The sequence below is a fragment of the Hydractinia symbiolongicarpus genome, chromosome 9 (genome assembly GCF_029227915.1).
Source record: "Hydractinia symbiolongicarpus strain clone_291-10 chromosome 9, HSymV2.1, whole genome shotgun sequence".
NCBI classification, from domain to species: Eukaryota; Metazoa; Cnidaria; class Hydrozoa; order Anthoathecata; family Hydractiniidae; genus Hydractinia; species Hydractinia symbiolongicarpus.
In genome coordinates, this window is record NC_079883.1 from 14,419,308 (window position 1) to 14,441,526 (window position 22,219).

At 32.5% G+C, this 22,219-nt stretch overlaps 3 protein-coding genes across 5 annotated transcripts; 2 read left to right on the plus strand and 1 right to left on the minus strand.

Annotated features, from left to right (window-relative positions):
* Positions 1 to 1,872: 1,872 nt before the first annotated feature.
* LOC130657508 (polypeptide N-acetylgalactosaminyltransferase 2-like) lies at positions 1,873 to 6,775 on the plus strand. Its single transcript, XM_057460499.1, has 5 exons — positions 1,873 to 2,705; positions 3,853 to 3,972; positions 4,526 to 4,622; positions 4,716 to 4,838; positions 5,267 to 6,775. The coding sequence occupies exons 1-5, from the start codon at positions 2,584 to 2,586 to the stop codon at positions 5,405 to 5,407; spliced, it is 603 nt and encodes a 200-aa protein (XP_057316482.1). The 5' UTR covers positions 1,873 to 2,583; the 3' UTR covers positions 5,408 to 6,775.
* Positions 6,776 to 7,390: 615 nt separating this feature from the next.
* On the plus strand, positions 7,391 to 11,005 carry LOC130657507 (UV-stimulated scaffold protein A-like). Its single transcript, XM_057460498.1, has 3 exons — positions 7,391 to 8,588; positions 9,249 to 9,700; positions 10,546 to 11,005. The coding sequence occupies exons 1-3, from the start codon at positions 7,424 to 7,426 to the stop codon at positions 10,849 to 10,851; spliced, it is 1,923 nt and encodes a 640-aa protein (XP_057316481.1). The 5' UTR covers positions 7,391 to 7,423; the 3' UTR covers positions 10,852 to 11,005.
* Positions 11,006 to 13,604: 2,599 nt separating this feature from the next.
* Positions 13,605 to 20,996, minus strand: LOC130656637 (putative uncharacterized protein DDB_G0282133). Of its 3 annotated transcripts, none has more exons than XM_057459542.1 (4): positions 20,886 to 20,996; positions 16,834 to 16,881; positions 14,512 to 15,456; positions 13,605 to 14,142 (listed from the first exon to the last, which is right to left on the minus strand). In XM_057459542.1, the coding sequence occupies exons 1-4, from the start codon at positions 20,907 to 20,909 to the stop codon at positions 14,095 to 14,097; spliced, it is 1,065 nt and encodes a 354-aa protein (XP_057315525.1). In that variant the 5' UTR covers positions 20,910 to 20,996; the 3' UTR covers positions 13,605 to 14,094. The 3 variants fall into 3 exon arrangements, with proteins under 3 accessions (XP_057315525.1, XP_057315523.1, XP_057315524.1); XM_057459540.1 differs by lacking the exon at positions 20,886 to 20,996 and adding an exon at positions 18,149 to 18,962; XM_057459541.1 differs by lacking the exons at positions 16,834 to 16,881; positions 20,886 to 20,996 and adding an exon at positions 16,046 to 16,306.
* Between the last annotated feature and the right edge of the window lie 1,223 nt (positions 20,997 to 22,219).

Genomic DNA, 22,219 nt, shown 5'->3' on the forward strand with positions numbered 1-22,219 from the left:
AATTATATTGCAGGTTGTTTGCACACCATATCTATATATTATAGCAATATACTGCAATATTTATGTTATATACATTAACTGCCTGCATGTAACTTTACATGTACGCGAGTTTTATGACATGTAGCGATCTCATGTCTACATAAAGAACATTCACATATCTTTTGTTTGCACACAAACTTAATTGCTTTCTATTGTTATCTTTGTGCGCAAATCATAACAATAAAATTTGATGAATCCTTTTGGTGTCACATGTAACATGCATGTTATTGTTTACATGTGTTAAAGATGTTAGAAAAATGAACGAACATAACACTTTATATTTAAAAAAACTATATAATGATGCTACTTTTTAAAACTTTTAGTAATATTTTTTTATCATCGAAGCATATGTTTTAACATGCAAAACTTTTAAAAGTTCTTCTTATAAAAAGCAATGTTTAACAGCACAAACGGAAAAACCCTACTTTCAGGACTTTTCCCTTCACAATAAGATATCGAAAACAAATTAAATTTCAATACCGAAAAAAAAAAAAATCTGAAAATCTAACTTTTGACGTTCTGGACAGATCATTGTAAGAACATTTTGTTTTAGCAATTCGATCCAAAAAGATCTAAAAAAACTTCATTGCCGTTCTTCATTCTTAAATTTTTTTAAACACGATCTAAAAAAGTGTTTCTATCACCGCTTTCATTCTTAAACTTTTGAAATGCAATTGAAAAAAGCTTTTCTATTGCTGTTCTTTGTTCTTAAGGTTACTGTAAAGGAAAAAACTCACTTGATTAGTAGTCTTAGAAAACCCTTATAATTTATCAATACTTTTATATTTTTTTTATGTTTTTTTGTTTCTGAATGCTTGATTAAGGACTTGTTTGACGGTGTTATTTTCATGAGATGTCAATTTTCCAAAAGGAAAATATAATGAAATAAACACACACCATTTTTTTTTCACCATACGTTTTAAAATGGCTTCTTTTTCTGAATGTGTGGTAGCAGACTTCTCGTTTTTGCACCATAATATTCAGCACAAATTAAATTCAAAAAGGTTCCTGGTTTTTTTTTCTCATAACGTTGTTATGAAATTATTTGTAATTATATATAATTATTCAAAAAAATGCATATTTTTTTCTTTCTGTCGTCATAATTTGCTAATCAGTAATTTATACAAAAAAATTTATTCAGCTTTCCATTACCGAAAATTTCAATAAGCCAATAGGAAGCTTTCTGAAGAAGAGACCACAAGCGTAAAGGCATGTATGCGAAAATTTACTAACAAGATATTTGTTTTGATTTTCGTAGGCAAAAATGTGTGAACTGAGTATGCAGAAAGATGATAGAAGTGCGAACTTTTTCTTTATGCTGAATATGCGTGCACGCATTTATAATTATTAATAGACAGAAGTCAAGGTTACAAGAGACAGCTCATATGCATACTCCTTAACTTTGATTTTTTTAATGATTTTTTATATGACAACATTTCATATATGGATATGGATATCATGCATAATGTTTGTAAAATATATGCTCAACTCATTTTGCACATATTTTCTCAAAGGTGGGAAGGATATAACGCCTCTGAAATAGAATTTTCCAGAAAAAAGGAATGTTCCAAATATTTTCATGAAATATAAAATATGTCATTCGAAAGAGAATTTTATTTTCTATATGTCATGAATTTTGTGCAAAAAACCTAAAAAAATTGTTACCTTTTCAGTAACCTTAAACTTTTAAAATGCGTTCTAAAAAAGCTTTTCTATCGCCGCTTTTTGTTCTTAAACTTTTAAAATGCGATCTAATGAAACTTTTCTATAGTCTTTCTTCGTTCTTAAATTTTAAAAACGCCATCTAAAAAAGCTTTTCTATCACCACTTTGTGTTCTTAAACTTTTAAAATGCGATCTAATGAAACTTATCTATCGCCGTTCTTCGTTCTTAAATTTTTAAAACGCGATCTCAAAAAGCGTTTCTATCACCACTTTTCATTCTTAAACTTTTAAAATGAAATCTAACAAAGCTGCTTTTTCATCGCCGCCGTTCTAAAAAAGCATTTTGAACGCCGCTTTTTGTTCTTAGGTCGAGCATCTAAACATGTGCAAAATTAACATTTAGCTTTGTGTAAAAAGAAATAAAATTGCATGCGCGCTTTCGTAAAACACGAGCATCAGAGAAAACATAAATAAACAATAGATATTCAAATCTTTCTTAAAATTTATTTTCTCTCATTGATCTCTTGACGACTACAGCAATTAAATACAACAATGGGACACACGCAGTTCACATGAGCTAATTAAATGCCGCGAACAAGACATGAATTCTATTGTTTTCAACATGCGAAAATAGCTCATGTATTTAACAATAGGTTAACAATAACAACGAAAGTTCTGACGCTTCTGAAAGCTCATGCGAAGGTGATAGCTATTGCATACATGTAAAGTTACATTCATGTGGTACTGTATCTACATTTTATGTAACGTGAAACTGCCGTTATGATCCTATCCTTTTAGTTTTATATGTAACTACATAGTTTGTCAGTAAAAATGGAGTGACTATATTTCATGTATTCAACAGTAGAGCTAATGTTAAAAAATGCTTCAAACTATATTGCGTAACAGGTACATGTTTGTCACCTGCTTGGCTTTTTTGTGGTGCCTTATATTCTTAATACCAAGAATTGGAAACAAGTATCGTAACTATAAACCAGATTTTAGGTATGTGTTATAGTATATATTTATGTGTATTAGCTTTAAAATTGAATAAGGAGGTCTATAATGTGCTCCGAGCTTATTAAGCATATTTTAGTAAACTTCATTAGTCAAAGTAAAACTAAAGTATGTCATTGGTGTTGAATCTAAAAGTCAGTAAAGTTTTTTTACATCTTTGTATTTGAAAAGTGAAATTGTATTGTACACAAAATAAAAAAAAACTTGAAATTTCGTCATAAAATTAATGTTTTTTTTAATATTGCTACCTTATTAGAAAATCATCTGAAATTAGATGTGGAATAATAGTGACAATATTTTATTCCAAAAAGTACTTAACGTACTAATATACATGAAATTATTACACTGACTTCTTGACATTTTATATCTTTTAAGCAACTTTAATTTAATTTCAGTTGCTAAGGGCAAAATGTTGATTTCAGCCTTAAAATTTCTAAAGAAGTTGCTAGGTGTAACACTCAAATTTACAACAACCCAGCGTTACATTTGCTATTTTTGTGTTTTATGTTACTGTGTTATGTTTTATGTTACTGTTGCTTGTTAGACTATCCAGATTTAAGCTGCCTGGGGCTTATTTCTCAGAAATGATTTGAGTTAAATTAAATTGAATTAAAAGAAAGGGGTTTGTTAGAAGATGTCTTTATAGTTTGCCAACTTGTTGGCTTATCTTTTATAAACAATTTATCCTGAAACAAAAAGGAAAATTCAGCAGAAAAAATTCAAAACAGCAAACTACTCTTTAAAACTGTTTTTAAATTTGATTTGATTGTTGGATGAAATGGTTAAAAATCAGTTTTGACAGTTGCTGACATAAATATGTAATCATTATAGAATGTGTATTTTTTTAAAAAAAACTTTAATCAGTTTAGGTAAACCCACATGGGGAATTATTCAACTCAGTGCACTTTTTTGTCAGGAATGATTTTAAGGATGGGGGTCTAATCGAAAGGAGATGGCTTAATCAAGTATGTACTCGGTACGGTTGACAATAGTATGGCAATGGAAATTTTTTTTGAAAATAGATCTGAATGATAATGAATAATCAATCTCTGGGGCGAATTAATCTTTGGAAGTGTAGAAAATCATTTTTTTAAAAAGAGTGAAATTTTATATATTCTCATCTTGATATTTACAGCCACGTGAACATCAATGCGCCTAAAAAGGATGTGCAAGTAATGACAGAATCGCATGAAGATGAAAAGGAAGATAAGGCTCAAACTTACGTTGATGATGAACTTGAATACCTGCATGCAGGGTAATTTTTTAATTTAAAATGTTAATAATGTGTTTGTAGTATGGGGGGATATAAGTATGCATTAAAGCGTTTATATCACATTTTTGTGTCCCTTGTCAAATAAAACATATTTATATAATGCACTTGTGCTGGTTTCCAATAGTGAAGAGGGGGGTGTAGCTTATAGGGGTCCTCCCCCTTTAAGCTACACCCCTTATAAGGACAAGTAGGGAGGGATTGATTGAAAACATTTGAAACATTTGAACATCAGTGAACAATATGTTGGGTGGTTCAACATATAATAAATATAAGTATCATAAAACTAGATGTTAAGCATTCTTTACATAAACAAAAAAAAAAAAACGAGATCCAAGGTAGCATAAAATTCAAGGGGATGTAGAATAAGAATGTCTTTGCTGGAAGAAAATATAAAAATTAATATGCATGGAAGAGCACTATTGGAGACTCAAGAGTATTTATAGTTTTCAAGCCTAGAAGAAACCACTTTTTGAAAGTTAAAATCGCACATTCCTATTTTTTTCCCAGAATATAAAGTTGAACCTGTCATTTTTAGAGAGTTTCAGCAAGAAAACCTATGTTTGGATACTTTAGATGGTGTGATCGGCTCACAGCCAGGTTTATGGCAGTGTCATGGAGAGGGTAGAAATCAGGTATAATATGCTTTTTTTTTTCTACTTTACCGAAATGGGTTTAATGTTTTGTACACTCTTGCTTATTCAATATGTGGTCGTAATCGTTTTTAGTTCTGGTTTATACTAAAAGACACGTTGACCTTAAAGAATAAAGATTTGTGCATCGCTGGTCCGGATGATTTGAAAACACCTGGCAAAGTAACTTTACAAAATTGCAACAAAGAAGAGACTCAGGTGAGCAGAATTGAATTTTTGAAAACTCAGTTTCCATTTTCATTTATTAACACACACCCTACTCCCTAATATTAAAATCAGAAAATCAACCTCCTCTCTTGTTAAAACATCCTCAACCATTTCGGTCGAAAAAAAATTTAAAAATATTACATTGATGGGTTTAGAAATAGAATAAAGAAAAATGAATAGCCGTTCCCCATTCCCCCTTTCTTCCCCATCTATTTCTCTCCCCCCCCTTCCTTTGCCTTGTAAAGATCTTGAAATTTTAATCCACTCGTTTTAATTTCTTAACCCCGGAACCAATAATGGATTTGATGAAATTTACCCCTACAATTAGGTCCACGAGAGTAACTAAAAACTCATTGATTAATTGAAAATGCATTGATTAAAAAAAATTAGCTTCTTAGTTTCAATTCTCTTTATCTTAGGCATGGACATTTGAGAACAATAACCTAAAGCTATCAGGATCCTCATTGTGCATATCAAATCGTGATAGAAAAGTTTTTGCTGATCAATGCAATGATGACAAATCGCAAAAATGGAATTTAAAAGTACCACCAGGAATGTAGAAAAGATTGTGGACTTACGACGTAGAATAAATTATTTATTTTCACAAATAAGTTTAGAAAATGTAAATATTAAACTATTGTATTTTGAAATTTCTGAAAGTAGTAAGCTTATACCAATATCAATGTATTTTCGGATTTATCATTTAATGTATTTTTCGCCATGTTTTCTAAAACCCTTTCCATCTTCTCAGAATTTTGTTCAGTTGGATGCTTTTAGAGTTATTTGTTTCCTTGTTTTCTCTTTAGTTTGTGCAATAGTATTAATGTATTTTTACTCTGCTTTCTTTGTCATTATACAATACTGCATCAATTGCCCTGGATACACTGATTTTATTGGAAGTCATTTTTTGTGTAATCTCCCAATTAAAATGACCATGTAACTTGCCTTTTTGAAATACACGTTTTTTAAAAACTATATTTTCTTATTTAGATGTTCAGACAAAAATTTTGATTGCAGTCTTAATTTTGCTACGGTTGATTTTCCAATTTCACAAAGTTTTCGCATTAACTTACTTCTTTCGCAATTTAAAAAAAACAATGTTTTCATGTTGTTTCGTAGGTTTCTAGTTAGATTATCCAAGTTTAGGTCTTGGTTGCTTGATTTTCTAAATTTTAAGACTTACTAGTTGTTTAACAATGGCTTTAGTCTTAAATCAAATCTCATCCCTTACCAAAAACATGTATGTTTTTCAATAGTTCCTTTGTCTTATATATTGCAGATTCCCGACGTTTTTTTAAGAATAACTCATATCTTTAGGCAAAAACAAAACTGCATTTTTCATATAGAGTTTTTGTTTATGTTTCTCTTTTTCTGTATTACTTCCACTTATTGTTGTTTTTCTGTATTACTTCCACTTATTGTTGTTAGTTATATTCCACTTATTGTTGTTGGAGAATAATGTTACCTTCAGTAGCAGAATGAGTTAGATTTGGTAATTGTCGAATACTTCAAATTTATTTTCTCAGAGCAAGAATTTTATCTCTTATAGTAGAAACAACATTTTTATTTTATTAATATTTTTTGTCATTTAAGTTTTAAGTCCAAAAATACTTTGAAAAAAGGGGCAGAATCAGCTCCCACCTCCCCCTGCTTCTATACCCCAATGTGACTAAGGGTTAATCATTAAACTTAAGCTAGTCTACTGGATATTAAAAACCTTAAAGAAAATCGCAAGAATTCAGCATATCTATAATAATTTATAAGGAAAATCACTAATGATACAAATTTTATGTAGTTTTTACAGTTTCACGGCTTTAGCACGTTTTTGGAAGGATGATTTTATATAAAAATGTAATTATATTGTATATTGCTGATTTAATAAATTATAAGAATAGTTTTTAAAAAAGAATTATTTTTATTATTATTTTTTTCATTTTTATTTTTTTGTTTATGTGACCAGTACTCATAATTAAAGAGTTGGTGCTTTTTTAAGAAAGTATATTTTGAATCTGATATTTTTATAAGATTTCAGAAAAAGGCAATTTTCTCGAAAACATTGAAGTTAAAATGGTAAATACTTCAACCAGTAACTGCTGGCACCAATTTTTTATAATTGACATGTACGATATATTATTTTAGACATATCCTTATGACTATGATTTAGAACTATCAGTAGGAATATCAGTAAAAAGATGCTACTAGCCTACCACAGTAGAAAAGTTAAAACTATAATAATTATAATTTAGCTTTCTTCACCTAAATTCTGCATTTTATTACCTGTTGATGCGCGAGAATCTTGTCAAAGTGCAAGCATTTTAACTTGTCTGTAGAAATTTAAACCCTCTTCTGACCGCTATGTGAGCGTTAACTTTAAGCCCGCAAGAGCTATTTATATGCTCTGAAAATCTACTAAAGAATCTACTCATTCCCAAAAAAAAAACTTTTTTTACATGCTTGTTTAACTTGTTTTTAACTTGCTATGTCTTGCAAGGTAAAAGAAATTTTTGACAACGCATGTATGAAGTTTGTTTACATTTGATTTATTTTTATTTTTTATAGAATACTAAAAAAAACACATGGAAGGAGTGCAATCGCTTGTGCATGAGGAGATCCACGACATCATTGAAGAATTAACAACAACTGGTAAAAAAAACCTTGATGAGGACTACGTGAAGAAATTAAAACAACGGTGTAAATGTTCCAACGACAACGTTAAGATAGCTTATAATATTTTGATGTCTCAATTGGAGAAGCCACATGCGGAAATCCGATTCTCTTCATTCCAAGTCATAGGAAAGTTGTTTAGTAGGTCACATGTTTTCCGACAAATGGTAATATCCGATTTGCACATTTTATTTCTGCTGACAATCGGGACTGACTTGAAAAAATATCCAACCCCGTTACCACCTCAAGCGGCGAACGATTTAAAAACACTCGCTTTAACAACATGCAAAGAATGGTACGTGCATTACGGAAAATTTTATCGAAAATTGGAGCTGGGGTATGAGTTCTTACGTGATGTGAAAAAAGTTGATTTTAACAGTATTGATTGTTTGACTGTCGAGCAGAGAGAACAAAAGAGGAGGAGAGTAGAAAAAGAAGAGCGGCTTCGTAAAAGTAAGCTGGAACAGGTTGATATTCAAATTCATGACTCGTATAATGATGTCATGTCAAATGTGCACCAAATTGAAAGTTGTTTTGAACTTCTCATGCCGAAGCTAACAACTAGTCTCGATGTTTCAGATAACCCAGGTAAAATAAAGAATAACTCTGATGACGATGATCTTGATTGCCTTAGTAGTAATCAAGTAAAAATAGACATAAACGAGACAAAAAATAAGGTTGGTGAGGTAGAAACAGGAGGATTTGATGGAGACAATATGAATGGAGTTGGCAAGGAGACAGGAATTCAAAACAATTACCGGCTCTCTATAGGTATAGATAAAACTCTAACTGTACTAGAATCTGATGACAACAAAGATTTGATTAAGAGAACAAGAGAGCTCTATAAAGAACTCAAAGGTCAGTACAACACTGTTAAAAGATGGTTGCAGATATTAGTAAAATGCCGTACAACAGATCGAAAGAAGATCGAAGAGATTTTAACCTTGAAAAATTTAATGTCCGCTAAAATAGAGAAATTCTTGGAATTACAAATTATGCCTGCAAAAGAAAGCGAAAGTGAAAGCGATGAAGACTTTGTTGATGTACCTGAGGTGGTTGCTGGTGATAACAAACATGGTATATATATTTTGTATCCTCTGTTTGGTTTTTACATCAGCCAATGTAGTAAATTTTGAACAGTCAAAATTTTCCCAATACAACACAAAGGTGGTTTGTCACTTTAAGAAGGCCTATCTAGCTGTCTCTCTGTCTGTCTGTCACTCTATCTTCCCGCAAACGGAAGTTAAAAGTGGATGATACGAGTGCGAAATGTTTAAAAGTCATGAAAAAAAATTAAAAATAAATTACAGGAAGGAATTGCCTTGACAAAGCACACAAAAATATGTATAAAGACAGAGACGCACACAAAAAAAAATTAAGGAACGGTTTTAATAGAAACCTATGTTTGTCTATTTTTATTTGTCCAAAAAACAAATGTGTTTTTCTTTCCTAACTGTATGGTGCTAGATAATCCTGCACGTATAATTGTGTTTTTGTGTTTGTCAATCTTGACTTCTTTAGTGGCTTTTCCTATTTAAGAAAGAGGGATAATCTTTTGTCAACGGAAAATACACATTTTGTGTTTCTTTTCTTATCAAGCGAAATACGTCCATGAATAATTCAGACGTATTCACGATAGATTTTTTCCAACAGAATTCATGGAAAGCTTACTCGCGAAAGTTGCTAAGATTTTCTTTCGTATGTTTTACTCCAAAACTTTTTGATTTCTCTTTATAGGCTCTTTTAACCGAACAAACTTATTAACAACTGGTGAAAATGACGAGAGTACTACTCGTCTCGAATCAGATGATCAGCAACCAGGTCCATCGCTGACAAGAAAAGAGAAGCTACTGCAAATTGCACCAGTTGTTTCGTATGGTGTGGACCTGCAACACTGGGGACAGGATAAAAGAACTATCCCTGTCTCGATCAAGAACGATTCACTGCATAGATTTTGGAAGCCTTCGGAACACGAGGAAATATTTGTTCCTGACCAGATTGCTGCAGCTATGAATACGAGGAAAATGAATTTTTTAGGAAAATCCGAACCTGTCAAAAGAAAATGTGGCGCTCCTCTTTCTAGTGGGGAGTTTTGCGGTCGAATGGATCGTTTTAAATGCCCATTCCATGGCAAGATTGTGGAAAGAGATGGTTTTGGTCGACCCGTCAACTCAGACGAAGCAGAAAAAGTAAGACTTTAAATCGACTAATCTTTTATGTTAGAACAACTTTTATTAAACAGCGACATCTTACAGGATTTGTTTTTGTCATCTATCTTATTTTCAGTAAACTTGTATTGCCACTTAAACGGTAGAATTTGTTCCAACGCCTCCTAAATATTTAAGAAATTCCTAAAAAATAATATTCTCTTAAATAATTATAAAAAACCCTGAAATTTCCTGAGTTTTTGTGAAAACTTTAAAAGTGTCCTAAATTTTAGCGAAAATCATTTATCAAACTCAATTTTTTTGTGGAATATGAGTCCAAAATATTTATATCTCGCATCAACTAATGCGGTAATGAAATTTGATCAGGCCAATTTGTTTTCCTTGTTTAATTCCTTTCACATCCTTTATTTTTGTGATTTTAAGTTACACATTCACCAATTCAAATTCTCCAAAATATTTCTATGTATTTTCCGCGCCAATAAAAAAAATCTCCTAAAACAGGTAAAATCCTCCTAAATGTTAAAAAAATTCGTTAAAAAAATAATTACAAATTGGGAACCCTGAAGAAATTAGTTTTATCCGACACGTTAGTTCTTTGACGTGCTTTGGATAGCATAGTTTTGTGGCCCAGGTTATTTCTCAACTTCAAACAAATTAGTGTGACCAGTGAACTGGGTAAAGAAAAGAAAATATTTTACATTCATAATGTTTAAGAATTTGAAAATACTAGTCGTTAGCCCGTGGAAAATCCACGGGTTCGCCCGTCGCAGCTAAGCTACCATTTTGCGTGACAGACAGACGTATACGGGCATTATAATATACATACACTTTTTGTTATTTCTTTTTTTAAATTCATTTTTCCTTAGGAATTAAAGCGTAAGCATGAGAAAGAAAAATCTGCTAGAGAATCCATTCAAAAAGAAATCGATGCTGCTCTCGGAACAAACCTGTCTTCTAAAAAACGCAAGAGACGCGAGACACCTCAAGATAAGTCGAAGGCAAGATATGCTCGATTAACCAAACTCAATAATGACCAGAGTAAAAGCAGCAGTAGTAAAAGACTCGAGAAGAAAGTTTTTAGTAATCGAGCATTGACAAAAGTTTATCAGAATATGAACGAAACGATACGTAAAAAGAATAATGAAAAGTTTGGTTCGAATTTTAATTATTAACACAAGTCTTTGGGTTTTTTATTGCTGCCGGTGTTTTCGTTCAAAATGGATTTGTTTATATTTTTTTTTCCTGAATGTTTTATTATCCAAAGCTACTTCTTTGTCTCAAATCCTTTTCAATTTTTTGTTACACTTGTTATTATCATTGCGTCAACTTTGGCATACTTCCTGTGACCAAACTGCATTCAAAGAAACAAAAAACAGATATTTCTTATGGTTGCGAACTAATCACCTCTTTAAGAAATCTAACAATCTCCATCTGAAATAACATGGATCATTCTCATAGTGAATGTTACCCATCAACCATTGAATTAGCCTTAAAAATGGGTGTTTAGAACGTAAAAAAAACTTGTGAGAGACTGGCCACACTCCCTTAACAGTATTACAGGCGTGCAACATTCCTTTTTCACGTGTTAAATGACTTTAAACAACGTTTTGACGTCGACAACCTGACCATTCAAAAGGCTATACTTGTATGATTTCTTCTCGCTTTGTGTGGTCGTTGAATCAAACAAATGGTAGAGCCATTAGGGATAAAAAAAACTTCAGAGTCTGCTGAGTTCCACAGAAACGATTTGACAAACCACTTGCACTGGAGGACGAAATGAAATTATGAAAATAGTATGTTCGGATTATGGATTTTACTTACCATGTAATGTCGTCAAAGCAGAAGCTAGCAATTTTGTTTGAAAACATCAAGTTTGCATTACCAATTTTAGCCATTGTACCCATACCATCATGCAAACTGCTCCTAATTAAGTTTATTTATTTAATGTTACCTTCTTGCGAGAAATTAATGAATCAGAAAATTACCAATTCAGAAAATTGGCGTACTTGATATTAACTCGGTTCGTCGAAATTTCCATTTAACTTCGTTTGCAATAATTACACGAAATCAACGTTCGTGAAATAAAACAGTCAAAAAATTATTGTCAATAAACGCATATATGGTATTAATGCGTCATAAAATTACCGCGCTTAAGGGGCAAACCGCGTTAATTTAATGATTCGTTGATGTCATTAAAAGTACTTATGACCCTGGCCTAGCTTATAGCTTTTTTTTTTTACGTGCTTGAAATTGCAGATCAGGCCTCTTCCCGTCTCTCAAATAAACATTTCATCTAAGCATGAAGAGAAAGTGACTGTTGGAAGAAGCATCAAAGTGTGTTCTAGACATCTGTTCAAATAAACTGTTACCTTACTGTGAATTTTGGACCGAAGTAAATGGAATGATTCTTTCACAACATGTAAGTTTTAAAATAGGAACATTCCACTCCTATTATTGAAAACAATGAAATGCTCGTCTCTCGGCTCTTAAGCCTTTATTACGGAGCAATATGGCAGTACAAACTTTGTCGGTTTTAGTGACAAAATTTTAGGGTGGGTGATAAAGGCTTGGGCTAACGAAAAATTAACGCTGACGAAAATATTAACCATTGTAGCTGATGATAGAGAAAACAGATCAATTTAGGTATGAACGGACTGTAAGATATTGAAATTTCTGCCATTCTGCTCTAGCACAAAAAAATGAGACTCGTTATGAATTTTCTTGCCCCCGGGAAATGGGAAGTAATCTGAATTCAAAATACTCACGTGCCGCGTGACCTAGTGGTTATAGAGGCGCTTCGTGGTGGTTCGGTTCACAGTGCGGGCATGTTCGGAAAGTGCCTTTACCGCAGCTACGGTTCAACCCATGTCATAAAAGGAAATTGTACAATGCCAGTGTATACTTAATGCATACATTTAGAACACTGGAGCCACAGGAATAACAGTGTTTCCAACGCTAAAGTGGCTATTCTGTATAAGTATTCCGAACAAAAACCGCACTTTTTGATCATTAGTTACCCACATTTTCTTTGTTTACGTGGTTAATATTAATCGGCGAAAAATCTTCTACGGTGTTTTGGTCTTAACCAAACAAACATAATTAAATATTGGACTGTTTAAAAAAGATATCGCCGAAAAAGATAAATGCGCCTTTGTGCGCATTTATTGATTTAAATTTATTTCGTGGGTGAAGCCCAGTTTTGTTATTCTCGAAGATTTTTTTCTTAGCGGGATGCATGATAGAAACGTTGCGTACGCTCTTCTTAACTAACCACTCATTACTAACTCATTAGAAATTTTTACATTGTTGTAGGGCGCTCGGCTCCAGTGAAGACGTTCACAGGTTCAATTTCGGGCCGAGTCTTTCCAGAGACTACAAAAGTATGAATCCATCCATTCTGCTTAACGTTCAGCATGAGAATAGTGTTGATAGCTTGAGCGGTTGTCTAGTTGAGCGGCTCTTCTTGCGCGCCTTTCATTTGCTCAAATTGGAGCTTTAAATGCACTAGGACCCACTTTGCAGAACCTCAATTGATAACAGTGCCATTAGGAACTGAATAGGCTATCCTGGGTAAATAATAGTAATAATAATGGCAGATTTACCGCAAAATATTTGTTATATGCTTTTTAAAAAAGTTTTCGCTGTCGTAATTTTTCGGGAAAAGAACTTTTAGTCCCGAATAGGGTAGGCAAGGTGGCGGTACTAAGTGAAAAAAATTAAAATGTGAATTGAAACCTGCTTACTGCCAGGCTATATGCTATCGATGTGCTGCTGCTTCATTTTATGACATTCCGAAATACCGATTGTACTGGTCCGTGATGATTGGATTAATCCGTTATCCGAAATGACTGCACGAGTGACTCATTATAGAACTTACAATCTGTTAGTGTAATTCTTGGGTGAAAAAAAATTTGAAAACAAAGTATTGTACAAAAATATTTATATTTATTTATTCGTTTATTTATTTATATTTAACTAAGTTTGCATATAATACAGAAACAATCTTTTCCTAAAAGTTTCAACGAGCAACAGAGAAGACAGGGCCGTGTTCAAGTTTTAAGGAAAGTTTTAGTACGAGACAAAGTAGCCGTAAGAGTTGTTGTTTACGACATTTTCTTTTTCGCGACAAGAATTCTTTGCCAAAACTTTGAAAATAATGCATGAAAAGGGAAATGCGAAAAATAATGTATCTTAGCTAACTCTAAATTGGTAGGCGTATAATTTAATAAAGGTAAAATACTATGGCATCACAAGGTATTCATCCCATTAAATTAAGGACTTCTTTTCTGACATTATTCTTTGCCTTTTTTAAAAGGTATTTTCGTTCCTATGCTTTCCTGCTCTTTTTAGCTATATATGAAGGATGTTCCATCTTTTTATCGTCATCAATGAAGAGTGATATCAAGGAGACCATCTTACCAGTTTGCCAGCATGTCCATGATATTATTAAGACCATCTGGATTCTATGGTATAAAATAAATAAATGGTAGATCAACTGTGGAGCATTACATTACATCAGAATTGCAATGTACATGAGTTTAGAATCGCGTTTCCCGCAGGCCTTAAGTTTAAAAAGTATTTCGTGAAAGAAAATTCCGCGTGTGGTTATTTTGCAAATTTGACTGGCTGCGCTTAACTCTGAAATTATTGCTTTATCTAATAATACTTCGTTTATGTGGTACCAAGATTGATCGCATTCTATAACTAGCGAGATAAACCATAGAACTCTAATGAACTAAGCCTTATATTTTTTTCGCAACTTTCTGGCGTATGACTTGCAAAATTAGAATTAGGAAAGAGTCAAACAAAATCACAAGCATTATGATTCCTACCTTTTCTTCAGTACTGCTTTTCAGAGACAGCCCAACATCATCTTTATCGTTTGCTAACGAGTTTTCCATAACAAGAGAATTGTCTGAGCTGGTTTTTGAAGGGGACGCGCTTTTCTTTAGACTATTTCTTCGTTTCATACTTCCCGACTTACTACCGCTTCTTTTCCGACTTCTCGTGCTGCTTTTTCTTGTCAATTCTGCCGAGCTAATATTCTCGTTTACATCTCCATTGGCAAACAAAATGTCATTGTCGTTTTTACTCGTTATATCCAAATCACTCTTTACACTGTAGGAACTTGTACTACGCGGAGTGTTGGTTACAATACTAGATCCTGAACTACCATGTTTCATGATGGCGGATGAGAGCTCTGCTGTGAAGCTGTTTGAGGAGGCACTTTTTAACGGTTGAGCCTCGGCTTTCGTGTTAGTTGTTGTGCTTTGTGAATTTTGTCGTTTAATATATTGTTCTTCAATATTAACCTTAGATATATTGCTTTCTTGTTTTAGGCCGCCACTTTGGATTTGTGAACCTACATTTTGTTGTAAGGCACCGCCATTTTGATGATTAAGCTCGCCATTTTGTTTTTTTGAGGCGCCGTTTTGTTGCGGAAGGTCGCCATCTTGAGTTGTTTTGTAATTTTTATATATATTCTGACCTGTTTTCTTTTTGTTTCGATAACCGTTTATGCTTTTCTGAGCGATTTCTTCTTTCGTTTTTACGCTGTTTATATTTAAGTATTTTTCGCGCTGCACCTTTGCTTCGTTGTAATTTTTATATAACCTTTCCCGAAGTTCTTCCAGGGTCTCATAATTTCGATGATCATTCGTCGTAAGGTCGGTCGAACTGGCTTTCTTGTTCTTGTTCTTTTTGTTTTTTGTGTTAGCGTTGTTTTTATTTTTTCTTTCAGCTTCTGGCGTTGGAGGAAATCTCAATTCTTGTAAGGACTAAAAAGAGATGTAATATAGTCAAATAAAAATATACAAGTAATAAATATGATTAAAAATTAGTTCATTTAAAATACTTCACAAAAACAATCTACTTATTCGCACTGCTTGTAACAAAGTTTTTACATCCGGGTATTCTGGCGCATCCACTGTTCCAAGTAAATAGACAACGGTCTAAGATTTTAAACTTAGCATTAAAAAGCTTACATTTCTTTTCATAAGAAACCTAACTACAACTTCGTTCCCAGGGCATCTTGTATCTTTTCTGAAATCGGGACGGCGTCCTGATTAAAAAAAGGACAACAGGCGCTTGGAAAGAGGTTAGCCCAACCAATGATCTTATATTTCTTACATTTCTTGATGGGTTTCTTGAAAAAAAAATTTTTTCATTGGAAAATAGATTTTTTCTTTGCCAAATTAAGCATGCATTTAAAGTGTGGATAAAAATTTCGTTACTATATTTTTACTTTACTTTAAAATATATTTTAGAGGAAACTATTAACCGCCAAATTATACTGAAAGTTATAAAAATTTTTGCGGAAGGATGTTTCAAACGCAGAAAACGATACAATAATAATATTATTGGAACCTTCTGCTGTGTGGATGCTTGTTCAAAGCCAGTTAAACAAAACAATTTTTCTTCTCTTAGCATAATAATAGATTCCATCTTGTATTTTAATTTTTTTATAAAACGCCAAGCACATCCGCTACAATTTTGTTTGGTTGAAAAAACAATTCGTGAATCGTTATTGAATTTAAATAGTGTCAAAATTAATTTTACATGAAGAAATTGAATGCTCAATTCAAGTGCATATTTCTCAATCATAATAGCCATATTTTGTTCAAAATGGTGGCCGAATCGCTATTTCGTGCTAAGGGTGCACGAAATAGAGATACCCGGAATATATATATATATGTACGACGAGCAAATTCGCCGAGTTTTTTACGGACTAGTAACTAGTCTCAGCTCTCCTCCTTATTTAATAATAAATTTTCAATAATGACATGGAAGATTTGTTACAGAGGTTTGAAAAAAACTTGCAGATGAAATCGGGGAGACAAGATTGATGAAAAGAGAACAGTAATCTGATGAAGATTGACACTTGAAACGCACAGCTAGAAGGGAGATGGGCATTTTTATTAAAATCTCTCCAAAATGATCTGGAGTGTTTTTTCACTTTGGCACAAGTTGTAAACAAGTAATATGAAAAAATTGAGAAGTAATCGAGAATTCTATATTTACATTTTTACTTAAATAACAGAGGCAAACATGTAAACAAATAAAATTATGGGAAGTTACTGGTAAATATGTGTAGTTGTGGATATACAAAGCATTAATCTATTTTTAAGATATTAATTATCGAGACAAAAACATACCTTAGTTTCCCAAGAAAATGGACCAGCGAATCCATCTTGTATGAAGTCCTGAAAAACAGACAGAAATTAAAATTTACAACAAGTCAGTAGTCGGTAGCCCTTGGATTAATCCATGGGTTCACCCGTACGTGATATATCGCATTTCGTGTGCACGTAGACAACCTACAAATTTGCGCAGAGACAGCTATCGCTACTGTGATACCATTACAAACATCATTAATATAGAGACGAATCTTCAGTTGTTTTGTTAGTGGCTCTTTTTATTATTACCAGGAGATATCTTTGTGGTTAAACTCGCATATATTAATGACATGCAAGGTAAGTTTGTAATCGAGGTTAATACTTGGGTACTATTGTACTGAAACAGAGCGATTAAAAACGTTATGTCGGATCCGATTAATGTTATTTATAAAAGATAAGGACATATTTCTACCATTCTTAAACAATAATGGCTGCAATGCTGTTTTATATCGACATTGTGAAGAACTGATCACAACGGTGTCAGCTTTAGTTACAAAGGAATTTAAAAAATGCAAAAATCTTTTATATACACGGTATTAATTTTATTAATCTGACTAGTAGTTTTAGATTTTATTTTTAACAAATAAATTTACGTGACACACATGCTCGTCACGATCAAGTGTGTCAGCTGTCGCGCAAATGACGCACACTGTGACGCGCGTTGACGGAAATAATGACCGTTGGGTATAGGCTACATTGTTTATGGACGCTTAAAAATAAGTCCGACTGATCAGAGGCGTACTTTTTTATTTAAAAGGGCGTATTAAATATTAAATTTTGGGAATAGGCCGCGTTTTGTTTAGACGTCCAATGTTTATTAAACACAGGCTTATGTGCTAACGAATGTTTTGTGATATCTCTAGCGTTTTTACTTGAACTTAACTTTGTTTCAAAAGCACCTGTGGTTTTTATGATCTAAACTATATTCTAGCAATGTCAACATATGTCGAGTTCTCGCTAGCAACAGTTTCATTTTAGTTGATATGCCAAATTCTTTATGCTCCGAAACCTTCACTCAAACCTAGAGTCATGGATCAAGCAAAGTCTATTTGTGAAACGGTTATATTACAACCTTAACCGCTGAGATTCTTTGCGCCAGTAATAGGACCCTGAGAACGAGTTTGTGTGTGTTTTAAAGGTTATATCACTGCAAACTAACCGTTAGCCCGTGAAATCATTAGGATTATATCGCCTTTGCTAATTCGGACAAATATATTTTACCCATTCTTAACACGAAAATGGCCTGCCTGACTGACAAAATTCGGGTGGTAAAATTAGAGACAAGTCAACATACCGAAACATCACTGTCAATACTGCCTGTCTCTTCATCTTCGTTAAATTTTACAGTACGTATCCTTGGAAACCACTCTGCATTACTTAAATAAAAATCTTCTGCTTCTACTTCATATTTCCTGATTGCTCTGTCCCTAATTAATTCCTTATTTAACTCTTTATCAAAATCATGAGAAGTGAGGTTGTCGTATTCTTTTCCCAATTTATTTATAACATATTTATGATTGTCAATTATTGTTTTGCCTATTTTTCCATAAGTACTGAAGTGATCGAGGCAAGTTTTTAAAGAGATCTCTTCGGACTTTTTCGAAGATAGAAGTTCTCCTGAGGAGTTGATGCGCTTGAAGAATTTCATCTCCTTTTTTGATGCTGTATGAAATTAATTCTTCATATGTTTGTTGGTTATAATTTTTTTGTGTCCTGTCAAAGTTTTTCAAGCAACTTGGTACACAGGCCTATTTGTCTACTGAAAGTTTTCCAGTTTAATAAACCCTAAAGATCTTAATTTTCAATTTTTCTAAATTAAAGATCACAAGTAGATCACAAAATCTTTTTATATTTTCCAGATGCTAAATCAAAAATGTTCACAAATGATATTTCTTAACATCCAATCCTCATATATACAACCAAAACATATTACTATTCGCGAATCTCTGATCTATACTCTGTTTCAAATACAGCCATGTTAAACAACACTATTATCATATTATTTTATACTTGTTATATTATTCCTCCATTATATGTTTAATTCTGTTCTTGTGTTTTATGTTTCCTGAAAGAAAAACTGCGTTCTTAACAGAATTGTATTAATGTTTGTTGAAATATATTTCTTGCACTGATATGCTAGTCGAGTCTATTAACTCAACCACTCAAGCGTAACATTTTAAGATCTCTCGTTGTTAAACCACTTTTTTTTTATTTTAATAATGTTCTTTTACGCGAAGCGTGCACAGGAATTTACATATATTTTATTACCATTATTATTTTTATTTGCGTAGTAATAATATGTATTAATATCAGCATTAGAAAAGCATTTGTACTGCCACTATCTTTTTGATTCGAGAAACCATTTCAAACTATTATAAATTCTATACAGAGTATTATAAACAACAACAAAAAGCATTTAATAGAGTTATATTAAAAAAATTTGTTCACACAATCAGGAACAGCTTAATTGTTTTGTGATTCTATGATTAAGTGAAGTGATAACATGCATCTAAGATGTGATGTTTGCAATTAGCGGTTAGCACGTGCGCCTGTCATTCCCAGCGCGCGCTGTTTACGTCAAAACGCTTTTCGACATTTGCGTGTTATGAAATTGATTGATCTCACAAAAGTTTGGCGGGAAAAAATTCGAAGTTGCCATTTTGGAAAGAAATAAATATCTCAAGTTGTAGCGGCGAGAAAAGAGAATATATTTTTCAACATCTAACGGAATATTATACGACAGAGTAGCAATATAACTTTAGGTAACAAGTTTTTAATAGTTATAATATATAAATGTATATAAACAGTAATAAACATTTGATTTTTGTGTTGCTAAATAAATGCCACAAAATTGACACCAATATTTCTTGATAAATAAAATAATCAAATCGGCAGAATTGATGATAGGTAGCAAGCAAACCTATTTTTGCACTGATCGACGTCGATCGGTTCGAAGAATTTTGTTACCGAAGGAACCCGCTATTACCTATGGAAAGGGAGGGAGGCATTATGAAATTTTGCATAACTTTCGTCACGCCATTGAAACAATTTGTTTTGTGTGACTTTGCGCTATAGCAGAAAAATGTAAGAATGTAATCAAATGCAACCAATGAAATGTAGCAGGATTTGAAAAAACTGAGTGAGGTCTGGATAATCTGCTATACCGAAAAGGTACTTGAAAAAAAGGGAGAGAAAGAACTTATATATATTTGAGACAGGTGTTGATTTTATGTTAAGTGTTGAAATTATTTTGAAGTATAACTAACCACGTTGTTGAATTTCTTAGTGCTTATACACTTCATTTTAAAGATTTTAATTCAAGTTTTCGTGTTGGCAGCTGGGTAGATAATAATTGAAGATTAGTTTTGACTGATTGGTCCACCAAGTTTATTTAAAAAAGATAAATTTAATAGTTCGTCGTAAGGTTAATTAAAATTGAATAATTAAAATCCTGGCATTGGTAAAAAAAATCAAAAGTAAAAGGAGGTATATTTAGCTAGAATTGATGTGCTTTTTTGCAGAAAGTGTCATCGGTTTGATGGTTAGCTAAAATTCGTTCTTGTTTGTGTTTTTGTCTGCTAAAATATACTATAAATTTTAGCAGAAGGTCAAAAAAGATTGGTACCCATTAGTACTCATAACCATGTTTAATTACCGTCATATTAGTCTCCCAAAATTTTAAACTGAGAGGCATCCTCGTTGTCAGGGAATTTTTTCCCTTTTGTATGAGATATATCTTGATATTTCAGAAATAAAAAAATCCCTCAGAACAAGGGTGTAACAAAAGTCCAGTTTTAAAAATAATAAAAAGCCTGCTAATAATTCCGGTGTTTACCCAAAATTTTTGCTCAATACCCTGAGAACATATAATCATTCGTGAAGAAATTTGAAAAATAAATGAGTTGTCCTATAAACGAGTATAAACGATCGGAAAACGAAAGCCACTAGTCGAAATCAATGTTAGTTGTGTTAGAAAGAAATTTTTAGACTTTATACTATACTGCTAAGACAACAAGAAAAAAAATTAATACCTCATCGTCAAAAATTATTGTCATCCTTCTCTCTATATCTTAAAAAGCTTTGTCGTGATCAAAATCGTCAAATCGCAAGAGAGTTGTAAAAAAATATTCAAGACATGACGAAAAAAATATTTTAATTGTTGTTTTGTACATAGTATGTGAATAAGAAAAACAAACAAGGATAACCATGTGACATTTTAAAACGTGATTCAAAGTGTCTCTTCTACAATAAATATTGTGATTTTAAAAGGGTCTATGTCATCGTTTTTTATAGCTAATACATCGTATTAAGTGTTTGGAAACCAGATCGTATTACATTCTTAGCATTAAGAATAGATATAACAGAATAACTTATTAGTTAGAGACCTTGAATTCCCTTAAGTTTTTAAGCAGCATTTTATTATTTCACAATGATTAAGCATCATTGTGAAAGAATAAAATGTTGCTTTAAAACTTAAGGGAATTCGTTCCATAGACAATTTAACAGAAATACAGCAAGATCACGCTTTATTTTGCTAGATTATCAGCTAGCAAAATATATAATAAACAGTTTTTATATACTAATGTTTATAGATACAAAGTCAAGTCAAGTCTAATATGATCTCTACTTGTTCCATGCTTTTGACAAATGAAGCGCAGAGAAATGCTTTTTTAGGTTGTTCTTAAGAAAAGCTAGGTTAGAAGCACTAATTGTATTGTCGGCCTAAACTTATAATACATTTGGATACAAATTATATATTTTAGTAAAATGAGGTTAAAATCCTAAGCCTAAAGTGAAGGAAATACTTAACTAATCGTAAGCATTTGCTTAGAAGTGATAATTTGTCTGAATATTAACCATCTAGAAATGATCACCTCGATGTAATATGAACACAGATTTTATCATAGGGCTCTCATCATATCAAAGTTATAATTCTTTTCCTTTCCTCTAAGGTAATTCTGAATTTTAAAAGTGTTGGATGACTAAACCTTTAAGTGTGGATGAGTAATAGTTGAAACTGTTGACATCATAATTCTCAAGAGTGCTTAATTGTATTTTCCTGCGCAAAATTGCACATGCAAAAGGATAACGTTTTTAAGGTGTTGGGTGGTTTTAAGGTGATGTGTGGTTCTAAGGTGATGTGTGGTTCTAAGGTATTGGGTGGTTTTAAGGTATTTGGTGGTTCTAAGGTATTTGGTGGTTCTAAGGTGTTGGTTGGTTCTAAGGTATTGGGTGGTTCTAAGGTACTGGGTGGTGCTAAGGTACTGGGTGGTGCTACAGGTGTGTGGTGGTTCTAAGGTATTTGGTGGTTCTAAGGTATTTGGTGGTTCTAAGGTATTTGGTGGTTCTAAGGTATTTGATGGTT